Here is a 12,513-nt window from a genome sequence, read left to right as displayed (position 1 = left end):
TAGGTGCCTTTACACTTGAGCTATCTCACTGACCTAAGTTCCTTCCATCTTTGACTACTGTAAATGATGCAGCTTGTGAGCATGGTTGTTCAAACTGACAGCTCAAGTCCCTCCCTGCTTTCAGTTCTATTAAATATATACCTAAGAGTAGAATTGGTGGGCTTATTTTTTAGGTGTATACTATTTGGCATACAAGCAGCAACAATTTACATTTCTAATCATTACTAATTCAAGTTTCAGTTTTTCCTATCCTCACCAACAATTTTTAACTTCGCTTTATGATAATATTAATCCCTACAGATTTGAAGAATGAAGAACTCTTCAAACATTCCTTCTCCCTGGCTAAGAATCTAAATCTTACATAGGACTGATTGGATATCTATTTCTGAGATGTGTCATAGGAGATTTTTTTAATTAATTAATTTATTTATTAAAAAATTTCCACCTCCTCCCCACCTCCCATTTCCCTCCTACTCCCCCCCTTCCCCTCCCCCTCCCTCTCCAGTTCAAAGAGCAGTCAGGATTCCCTGCCCTGTGAGAAGTCCAAGGTCTTTCCCCCTCCATCCAGGTCTAGGAAAGTGAGCATCCAAACAATCTAGGCTCCCACAAAGCCAGACCATGAAGTAGAATCAAAACCCAGTGCCATTGTCCTTGGCTTCTCAGTCAGCCCTCATTGACAGCCACATTCAGAGAGTCCGATTTGATCACATGCTCCATCAGTCCCAGTCCAGCTGGCCTTGGTGAGCTCCCATTAGATCAGTCCCACCATCTCAGTGGGTGGACACACCCCTCGCAGTCCTGACTTCCTTGCTCATGTTCTCCCTCCTTCTGCTCTTCATTTGGACCTTGGGAGCTCAGTCCAGTGCTGCAATGTGGGTTTCTGTCTCTATCTCCATCCACTGCCGGATGAAGGTTCGTCATAGGAGATTTTCATGTGCAGACCTAGTTGAAGACCAGCCTACCAGTATGACCAAAGATAAGAAACTATAATACTTTTTGGCAGTTTTGAAAAAAATTGGCCCTGAGTTCTTGATATATTAGCATCCTTGCTCAGACTTTTTGCATAGTAAGAGGTAAATAGAGATTCTGCACTCAGTTTTCTCAATGTTAATGAAAACTATAGGCTTGTATTTGTTTATTTTATTTTATTTTATTTTATTTTGCTTTTTTGAGACAGGGTTTCTCTGTGGCTTTGGAGCCTGTCCTGGAACTAGCTCTTGTAGACCAGGCTGGTCTCGAACTCACAGAGATCCGCCTGCCTCTGCCTCCCAAGTGCTGGGATTAAAGGCGTGCACCACCACCGCCCGGCTTATAGGCTTGTATTTGGACTCTACTGAGAAAGATAGGCCATATAAAAATTTAATGCTTCTCTCCCTTGGCTTTCTTGGCTCCCTTGGCAGGATAAAGCAAAGTCAAATTTTCCTTATTAAAAATTATCCATTCTGCCTAAATCTCTTGCCATTTGGTTCTTCCCTTCCATGACTTCATATGAGCTTCTCTCTGTAGGAACTTGAATTGGAGTAACATAAAAGCTTGTAGTTAAGCAGGTGACTGACTACCTTCACTGATATGACTACCCCCGAATTCCTACTTAAATTCTAAGGATCTTAAAAATGCTGTAAACGTAGAGCCGATGCTACAGAGAAAGCCAAGGCGTCTAAGACTGCTCATGAATGAGCACCTTGAGGTCTTCATGTTCCATTTTCTGGTCAAGGTAGATAGCCAGAAACAGAAAGAAAACTTTTGGGAGAGGGCAGAATTGGAGTGCTTTTACAGTCTGCTTCCCTGAACAGAAAAACAAGTGGAGCTTTCCCAGTGGAGCAGAGGCTTGAGTCATCAGAACATAATTGTGTGTTCATTTTCACCGCTCTATCACCACCAGCTTCTTAATTTCACTATCTATTCAAAGACTAGAATACTTACATACAAAACAATGGAAAGGAGAGAGGATACCCCTGGGACATTGGCTACTTAACCAAAGCATTTGGAAAAGGTCTCAAAGCAAGGGGATTATTGGATTTAGTGTGCTTCAAAGTATATACTGCACAAAAGCAAACTAATTCTGTGTGTGTGTGTGTGTGTGTGTGTGTGTGTGTGTGTGTGTGTGTATTTCTCCAGTTTACTCCTAACCGTGGAACAATCAAGCAAATCTGCCCGAGAAAACTTACCACATTGTCCTAGGGCAGACTCGGGTACTGGCTCTAATCAGCAGGGACATTTGCCCACAGTTACTTGGACAATGACATAAACTAAGAACAAATCAGCTCACCCAGGTTATTTGGAAATGGTGTCTTGATCCACTGTTGCCCCTTAAGAACTCTTTAACACAAAGAAATGATTTAAGATTTACAAAACAAAACTACACATTAAAGGAAAAGATGATCCTCCCTGAAAATTTAATATGAAAACAATGTTTTGCTTGAAAAGCAATACTGTTAATCTTCTCAAAAGATTCTCAAGGATCTGATTAACCTCTTTGAATGTTAGTGAGAATCTGTTGAGAACACGTGGTTAGATCTGGAATGAAAGACAAAGAGGTCTGGAAGTGCGTTGACATTAACACTTTAGTTGGTTAAATTGGCATGACAAGTGCATTAAAAAAACTGTGAGAAGCAGTAGAGATCAGATACTTTTTAAAATCAAGGATAAGACACTATCCAGCAGGTATCCCGGTTCTCTGGCTCTTAACCCTCTTCTGTGATTTTCCTTGAGTTTTAGGTATGTTAGCTGCGTCATGGATACATCAGCTGGAGCTGAGCATCTCATGGTCACTCTTTCTCGGCATTTTCATCAGTATAGTACATAGATCTCTGTAATAATTTCCATTTCTTGCAAAGTTGTTTTGTTTTGTTTTGGGGGTGAAAGCTATACTGGCCTGTGGGTATATGTGTTTAGAATATAGTTTAGGAAATGGTAGTATTAACTTCTCCTCTAATACCTTTCGAGCCCTGGGGAACTGACTAGGTTGACGGTACCAGGCATTAATTCTCTACTCTTAACCAGGTTTTAAGACCTATTAGATAGCTGTTGATTACCCTGAAAATAAAAGCGCCACTATTCCTCCACTGGGGATATCTTGCTGGAATGGCCAAACTGCACCCATGAAATCTCAACATCATGGTTGCCTAAAAAGACCTGTATAATGACAACATCAGTTGACATGCCAATGTGGATGGGAAACTTCATGAAATCCAGCCCCTAGATGAATAGCTACAAATAACTAATGGCTGATGAGAAAAGAAGAATCAGTTTTCTGTAAGATTGAGCTTCATGAGCTATCCAGTCCCAGCCACAAGAGTACAGAGAAGCAGTGCTAAATGGAGTCAGCAGGACTCCAATTCCGGGAAATTCACTACCTTCCCTGGGTACTGGGCACACATGTGGTATCTATGCATACATGCAAGCCAAACAATCATACACCTAGAATAAAATATATAAATCTTTAAAAGCTTGCAAAGAAGAAGTCGTGAATTTGAGAGGGAGTTGAGTCACAGGAGGAGTTGGCAGGGGAGAGAGATGTTGAAAATGGCGTAAACACAGTACTCATGTATGAGATTCTCAACAAAAAAAAAAGTGGGAGAGATGGCTCAGTGGATAAGAATAGTTGCTACTCTCGTAGAGGACTTGGGTTCAGTTTCAAGCACCCACATGGGGGCTAGTAGTTGTTTCTCCAGTTCCAGGGGAATCAACACTTCCCCTGACCTCTGAGCTCCTGCATTCTTGTAATACATATGCATACACTCAGGCACACACGCGCACGCACATATAAAATAGGTACTTTCTTTTAAATTTTCAAAACCATAAGCTAAAATTAAAAGTCACATATATAATGAAGAGGAAATCTGAGAATTTCTTCCAGATTGATAAAGACTAGGAGAAAAGTTAAAACTATGGAAGAAGTAATATCAGAAGAGATGGTTGTGGCTGAAAACTAGACTCTAGAAGTCTAAGAGTAAACCGTATGATTGGAAATTGAAGTAGGAATCATAGTATTTAGCCTGCTCATTGAGAGGTAGATTAGAGGGCAAAGCAAATGTACCAAGTACTATTCAGCTGTGAAAGATACAAACTAGAGCCACGCAGTGATGGCGCACGCCTTTAATCCCAGCACTCAGGAGACAGAGGCAGGCGGACCTTTGTGAGTTCAAGGCAAACCTGATCTACAAGAGCTAGTTCCATGAGAGGCTCCAAAGCTACAGAGAAACCTGTCTTGAAAAAAATCGAAAAAAATGGAAGATGCAAACTAGTATGTGTCGAATAACATGGCATCAAAGCGTGTGAATCTAAACTCTTCCGTTAACAAAGATAAACTTGTAAATCCATATGGACATGGGGGCTGCACATGCAGCAATACATCCGTAACAAAATTTACAAAGAGACACAGCAAGAAAACAAAGACATAGATCCTAAACCTTCTCCTGCCAATGGCTGCAGTATCCCCAGGATTTATGCTTTGCTTGCTCTTTGCCAAAGATCTCAAGCCTTTGAAGCACTTTCTAATAGGGTAAATATTAACAGGTGTTTTTCCAGAATTTTCTGGAAGTAGCAGATTATTTGAGAATAATGTGCATCTTTTGTGAGGGCACTAATATGCCAGACCACACAGAGTGAGATCAGCTTCCCTGAGTATCAGTTACCAATCTGTAAAATGGGCCCAGTATCTATATGACCTTTCTGTTACATCTAATAATTTTGGCTAATAATGACCTACAATAAAAACTAAAAAATTCTGTATTTCTTTTTAGGCACAAATATACTAAGTACCTAAAACTGAGAACTCTTTAGAAATCCCAAAAGGACCTGGGAGGTGATGACGCACACCTTTAATCCCAGCACTCAGAAGGTAGAGATAGGCAGAGCTCTGTGAGTTCGTGGCCAGCCTGCTCTACTGAGTGAACAGCAGAACAGCCATGGCTACACGGAGAAATCCTGTCTCAAAACAAACAAATATCAAAAAGAGCCGAACAAAAGATGTCTGCAGACTGGGAAGTATTGAGGAGAGCATAAGCTAAAACTCCTTTCTTTACATTATGCCCTTTCAAATATGCTTAATATTTAAAACAATAGAAAGTGTGGCATAAGAGAGTATGAAGATAAATATTTTTCTTCCTGTTCATTAGTTTATACTCTATGTGGTATGTACAGTATTATGTACACTATATTTAAAACCAAACTGTCTTCAAGATGTTAATAATATCCACCATATGTAGATGATACAACTAATATTAAGATAATAGCTATAAAAATGCCACCTGACCCCTCTGCCTGTGGCAATCATGGCCAAAGGCTAAAATAAAGGGAATAAGTATGAGGATGGAATGTGTTTTCAAGAGTGACACTCTGCTGAATGCACGAAGATCGTAAAATTGAGAAAGCCACTATTCAGTTACCACTTTGTTGATTTATTTTTAATCGAATAAGTGTGTATGTTACATACCATAGAGAAATGCAATTCTGTTAGCCCTTGTGGGTTTTGTTACGGTGGTGGTACTGTCCTTAGGACTTAGTGTGCCACCTAATAGAACACAATGAACCAAGAGGGGATGCACAGCTCATGACTTACCAGGGTATCTTTATCTAATTTTGCAGATTTGAAGATTTTATGCCGTGTGTGTGTGCATGCATGCATTGTGCATGTGTGTGTCTGTGTGTCTGTGTGTGTGTTTTCCTTTTCTTCAAACCAAGAGTTCTAATAGAAGCCTCACCTGTCAATAGGCAGCTGCACATCTCAGCACATGCAAATTCTAGAGACCAATGCTGCTAAGCCTAATTATCATAAGAAACTGCAGGTTAGATTCTGCTGATAGAAACAAGGACTAAAGGAACAGAAGTGTGCCAGAAAGCACACTTGTAGAGCTTGTAAAGCACACATAGAGCTTCTAGGTTTAGAGTCTAGTTTAATAAAATATTGTTCCAAAAGAACATGCAGACGCATCATCACTAACACCAGGCATGGTAATGAAGCTGAATATATCAACTCCTATTTTATAGAGAGAATTTAAAAGCTTCATGAAATAAAGAAAATATTATGTTATACGTTAACTTTATTGCTCAAAGGCATTTTAGTTTATAGCAATGCCTTAAATTTTCTCCTTCGATGAACCATAGCTTTAAAAGCAGCCCTTGTTACTGTCATTAAAGTTTCTTATTGCTGAATGCTAAGCACAGCCTGTGGAATTGTAAAGATGGCTGGATACTTGGCCACGGCCATTTGGTATTTAATAAAATTGTTTGACTGTTAACGGTGCCATAAAACTAACTGTAGTTCTAATCTTTTATAATGACTTAAATTTGGGGGTGGTGCACTTGAATCTGAGGCAGTGTTACTAAATTTTGAGCTAAACAGATATTACTAGCCAAGCCTTTCATTTCTGTATGAAGACACCAGCCCAAGACAGCCTAGCTAATCAGCGGCCTGCCTAAGACTTCATCTAAGTTCCGGAGTGACGACCTGAACCTTGCCTTTTCTGCTTCTCAATGGAAAATATGCTCTTCTTTACATTCCTTAAAATCATGCCCAAGCTACATAAACAAGAAATTCTATATCCCATTTAAAAGTAAAAACATAAAGTTAGCATAAATCTGACTGAAAATAAATATAGCAAAAATGAAGGTGATGTAACTATTAGTACTATTTGTTCATTTTTATATCCCTAAGAGAAATCTCTATGACTGACTCTGATGGCTCAAGTCACTTTTTTTTGTAAGTTATGAAGAAGATCTGAGCTGATTTTCACTCATGGAGACTAACATAAGGTAGGTGCGCATGGTGACACACACCTTTGATCCAGGGACTCCAGAGGCAGAGGCAGGCAGACTTTTGTGAACTGGAAGCTAGGGAGTGACTGGGAAATTAATGAAAACTGCAGAGTCTGGCAAAGACTGTAGCTCAGTAGTAGAGCATTTGCCCAGTTCTGCAAAACATTTGATCTTTGCTCCCCCTTCTCTTAGTCCCGGTGAATCGCCTGGGCATGGGTCATTCCTGTGCGTGCTGAGGCTCTATCTAATGCACCTATTTAGAGTTAGGAATGTCGAAACCTCGTCCTTTTGTTTCGGTGGCTTTTTCCTCCTCACTCTTTGCTTCTCCTTACCCTGGAGGAAAAAATAAATAAATAAATAAAACAAAACAAAGGAACACAAAAATACCAGTCTGGAGTTGGCACCGTAGCTCAGTGGAAGGGAACCACCTAGCATGTGGCAGGCCATTTGTTTATCCCTGGCAGCACAAAGCAAACAAGCAAATGCATCTTCTTCTTTAACAGGTGACAAGGACAACACAAAGAACCAAGGAGAGAAAAGAGGAGAGAAAATACATCTTCTTCGGGAGCCAGCGGCCAGACTGGCTGGTGGCTGCCTTTGGAAGGCTCTTTAGCATTTAGCATATCTGACTCTGCTTTTCTAGGTCTTCCCTAGTCATTATTTAGTCCATTCTGGCTCCCCAAACAGAGATTGTGTAACTGTATTGAGGAGCATAGGAGTTAATTATACAGTGTTGAATTTATGGAGAGCTACCCACAAAACATCCCTAGGGGAACTGCCTATTCCAGTTCAGGACGGATACAACAAGAGTTTCTTGTTGGCCATGGAACCTGGGAATCACTGTGACTAACAGGCATTGTGGCCAAAAGGCAAAGTCAAATGGTAAGCCTTCACCTTTACGTGCAAACATTCCCCAGTGTATGTGGTAATGAGCTCAGGTTCAGAGCGGAAAGCTTCCGAGCCCCGTGCTCATCTGCATCTCTCCTCCAGAGCAGCTGCTCGGCTCTCTAACCTCTTCACTGAAGATAGGAACGACAACACATACCTCTAAAGTCCACTCTAAGCTAAGTGAGAGAAATTCAGGCAAAAGCACCTAGCACAGTATCTGATAACTGTAAGATTCAGGACTTTTACCTATGTATACATGTATTTATTATTCTTCTTTTGCTCAGTAAAATGGTTTTAGGACTTTCTTATCTTTGGGCATAAGTTATAACTGCACCTCATCTGTTGAAAATGGCCTGGGACTGGTATATGATTATTGACTCCTAGGATAAGTATTTCTACACGTAGCATGGTGGTGGTGGTGGTTTTGGTGGTGGTAGTGGTGGGGTGAGGGGGAGGTAGTGGTGGAGGGGTGGTAGTGGTGGGGGGTGGTAGTGGTGGGGGGTGGTAGTGGTGGGGGTTGGTAGTGGTGGGGGTTGGTAGTGGTGGGGGGGTGGTAGTGGTGGGGGGTGGTAGTGGTGGAAGGTGGTAGTGGTGGGGGGGTGGTAGTGGTGGGAGATGATAGTGATGGAGTGGAAGGTGGTAGTAGGGGGGTGGTAGGGGTGTTAGCGGTGGAGTGGAAGTGCTGGTACTGGTAATGGTGGTTGTGGTGGTGGTGGAGGCAGTGGTGGTGGTGAGGTGCCTCCAAGTGGCAGGTCCCAACATGAAGGCTCTGCAATGTATTATTACACAGGAGCAGAACCTAGGTGATTCTGAAGCAATACATGAATGTGTGGAAGTGACCTCAGATGAGTTAGCATATGACCCCAGATGAATTAGCATATGACCCTAGATGAATTAGCATATGACCCCAGATGAATTAGCATTTCTGGTGGCTGAACTGCAGCCACCTGGTAGTGATCGCTACTCACTTTCATCTTCTTCCTGTGTATTCTGCAAGGTAGGAAGAGAAAGGGAGAGGCCACTTTATCAAAACTGGCTTGGTAGACTTAACAACTTACTCAATGTTTGACTTCCTTTTTGGGCATAGAAATTTGGATCTTGATCAAGCATAGGGTTGGGATGGAGGGCTGGGAGAAGTATGATAGATACTTCAGATAGCTGAAACTGGACCCTCCCCTGGCTTGGTAAACATGGAGCTCCCCCAGCAGGAGGGGCTCGGATAGGTGATGTGGAATAGTTGCTTTAATTAGTCCAAAGCAACCAGGCTTTTCAGAAAATAGAAGTTTATAAAAGTTCAGCTAAATATGCTAGATCGTTTGTTACAGTGTGCTCTCACAGAACTTGACAGTCTCCATCTTGAGGAGTACAGGGAGGAACACTCACCTGTGGAAAAGACAGGTTGGAAATGGTTTTGTAGAAAGCAATGCCAGTTCCTTGTTCTCTGTCCCCTCTGGACCCTGCTGACCCCCATGAATTCTGAGCAGTTTTAGAAACACACCTATGTTTGCAGGCCTGTGACAGTGGATAGGTAGTCATCAGCAATCACCCTGCACCATGAAGGAGAAGGCCACAAGGCTCAAATGCAGCATCAGGCTTAGAGCTATGAGGTGGTTTCTAGGGTCTGTGTTGGAAGAAGCCAACAAGCTGCCTCTGCATGTGACACAGGCAAAGGAGCTCTTACCCTGGCTGGTGATATTCAAGGATTCTGTGGGACCTGACTGGCTCTGCCATCCCGGCATCCCTTCAGATGTTGTTTGTTATCTCTGATCCCAGTCAACCTGATTTTCTTTCTCTCTGCTTCTTTTCACAGTGCTCATGTATCTCAAGTCAGCAATGTTTCAACAACTGGAGAGTAAGTTATTTGTTTTCATATTTTGAAGCTCTTTATGCCTTTTCTCATTTATTAATGAAGAAAAACAACAATTTTAATGTTGTGAAGAACTGGAAGATTGGAGCATGTCTCGGCCAATAGCTTAGGCTTATTTCTAACTAGCTCTTACAACTTAAATTAACCCATATCTTCTACTCTTTGTTCTTTTCTGTGGCTCAGTTACTTTCACCCTGCACTGCCCATGCTGCTTTCTCTGCATCTCCTCTTGTCTCCCCTTTCTTCTTCCCAGCATCCTCTGTGCCTGAAAATCCTGCCTATCGATTGACTGTTCAGCTTTTTATTTAACCAATCAGAGTGACACACCTTCACAGTGTACAAAAAGATTCCACAGCAAGAAGATCAAGATAGGAAACAAGCAGTAGATTTTAAGCCGTTCATCTCCAGAAAGTAGCTCTGTGTGTAACTACACACAATCCCCCTACCCCATGTGAAACTACCAACTAGGTTCTTTCTTATTTTCACTATGTATACTAGGTGAGCCTTCAGTTTGCAATGTAGGCCAGGCTGGCCCTTGTCTCACAATCCTGCCTGTCCGCCAGTGCTAGGATTGTAGATGAGTGGGTCACTATGCCTGGCACTATTAGCTCTTGGTTTATTTCAGTAGAAATAATGTCAGGTTCAGTTAATGTTTACAAAGCCATCTCTGTTCCCTGGAGGCAGCTTGTGGAGAATGGAAGTAAAGCTCAAGCATTAGCCATGGCTTTTCTCCCCCACTTCATTCATTTTACTGAGGTGACATTCATTGAGTGCCTGCCATGTGCCATCCCCAGGGTTACTGTGGGATAGAGTGAGCCTTGGCCCTGCCTTTGAGGATTTTTGCAGTCCTTTTATTTGTGTTGTTATTGGGATGTAGGAAGGAAAGCAAAGTTGTGGTGGCACCACACCCTTTCTCTGCACAGCAGTGGCAATGCTGGGGTAATTATGCTTGGCACAGTTTTTCCCTCAGAGGCTAGGGGCATGTAGGCTAAGGATGTCTCTGCTTTTTGCACTGCCCCTGGCTGGGCTATCTGCACTTGCTTGCCTCTCTGACCTCATTGTATGTGGTTCCTTGGTCACTTGACTTTCTATTGCTGAGACAGACTGATTTGATTTCTGTGACATACATTCATCTTGGCTGTGCACTGCCCAGCCAGAACTTTCATGTTTTGATTCATCCCTTCCAGGAATCTCTTCCTGACCCACTAACAGATGGCACACTGCCACACTGTTCCCTCTGTCCTGCCCTGTAGAAGTGCAAGCTGTGTTAACACAGGATCTTTTCTGCCATGTTCATGCTCATCTCCCCTATTGCTCTGCCCTAAGGGCTTCCTCAGGAAAGGGCTTCCTTGGGAGAGGGGATGAGAAGGCATGGCATCAACAACATAGACGCTGGGAGTCGGGTGAAAGGGAAGCCACAGACTCGTTTATTTAGCAACTGGGAGAACTTTATATACCCTCCCAGTACCCAGGCTTTCCAATCTGTAGATATGTGTGGTCGCCCCGCACTGGCCAAGCACAATCAGGACCTCTGACAGCACCTGTTGCTAGTCTCTCAGGCAGCATCACATAGTAGTCACCCCTCTTTGACTAGGCACAATCAGGACCTCTCGTACAGTGCCAGGCAGACTCCAGGTTGGCATCCCTCAGCCTGGTAGACCTTAACTTCCTACACTCCCCAATGCCAAGAGACATGTTAGGAATGTTAATACACTACCTGGAATGTCTCCACTTCACTAGATAAATAGTCTGTGGTCCAAAGGCCTTTCGGTCACCCCTACCTCTTTGTTTCGTTTTGTTTTTCTGGGACACATGAAACTTACTCATAACATCTTCCTCAGGTGATAATCTAGTGTTAAATGTGGAGAAGGTTGGATACGGAGGAAAGAAAGAAAAAGGAAGAAGCACTGACTGGAGAGAATTGGAATCTCAGATGATTTCCCCCATTATTTCAGGAAGCAAACAAGGGCAGAACTAACTGTCTTTGGCTCTGTAAACCTTTAAGATTCCAGAACTGAACCAAGATGGACACATTCTTGCCCATCTTGTGCCTGATACTCTCTCCTCATGCTTTTGGTGCCACTGTGAGTTACTCTCTATGTGATGCTAACTTATTTACATTCCCTACACGGGTGAGTCCCTTTGAGCACTGAATACAAAAAGTTGCAGTGACTACCTCAGTTAGGCTTTATGTGCCCCTTGTCTTAAAGTAATTTTAATAAAAATTAATTAAGAATTAATAAAACTGTCTATTTGGCAAAATTTAAATTGAAGTTCTTAAAGACCATTTGATAAAATTGGGCTAGTGGTTTCATAAGATTGCGAGTTTAAGACTTGCATGGTCTATGTAGCAAGACCCTGTCTCAAAACAAAGCAAGCAACAACCATTTTATTTAAAGGAAGGTACCCTTCAGTCTAGCTATTAAAAAACAAACAAACAAATAAACACAAAACCTGTGAATATTTTAGGTAGTAAAAAGCAACCATTGAGGAGTGTAGTGTAAATTAAGAATTTCCATACCAGCGTATTCAGAATTAAACTAAATGGTGACTAACTGCTTAGATACACTGAATGATTCTGCCACAGGAAAACTCCCACAGTTTTTGTGAGAGTAGGCAGAGCAGTGACAATGGGCAAAACTATCCTCTTTGTATCTCACTGTGCACTGTTTTGGCCTTTTGTGCTTGACCTTTTTTTCCTTAGGTTTAATAAAGTAAATCTATCCTTCCTATTTGAATAGCATATTTTGGGATGTGTTCGCGTGAACTCAGTTTTAATTTTGTCAATCACGATTTGATTATAAATGTAAAGCAATTTGCCGTGCCTTTGAGTTGTAATTGTTCTGGTGAGCTGGGGGTCCCCCACCCCAAGCACTACTAATCCCTATTTAACTTTATCTTAATGAGATTCTAAATATATACTAGGTGTGTATATATATATATAGACTTTGTAAATCAGACCGACACCTTCTGCAGATCTGGTATGGCATCGGGAGGAA

General features: G+C 42.0%; 1 protein-coding gene across 2 annotated transcripts in view; it reads left to right on the top strand.

The window, feature by feature from the left end:
* Fam13a (family with sequence similarity 13 member A) overlaps positions 1 to 12,513 on the top strand; it is an 85,848-nt gene that overhangs the window by 21,036 nt on the left and 52,299 nt on the right. For both annotated transcript variants that reach the window (XM_041640392.1, XM_041640383.1), the window contains exon 3: positions 9,458 to 9,499. In XM_041640392.1, coding sequence (XP_041496326.1) covers positions 9,458 to 9,499 — 42 coding nt within the window. The remainder of the gene's footprint in view (positions 1 to 9,457; positions 9,500 to 12,513) is intronic.

Source organism: Microtus oregoni, unplaced genomic scaffold, assembly GCF_018167655.1.
Source record: "Microtus oregoni isolate MIOR12 unplaced genomic scaffold, Mior012 000002F_ref0000024, whole genome shotgun sequence".
NCBI lineage: Eukaryota > Metazoa > Chordata > Mammalia > Rodentia > Cricetidae > Microtus > Microtus oregoni.
The sequence above is the reverse complement of the archived record's forward strand: the minus strand, read 5'-3'. Positions and strand labels throughout refer to the sequence as shown.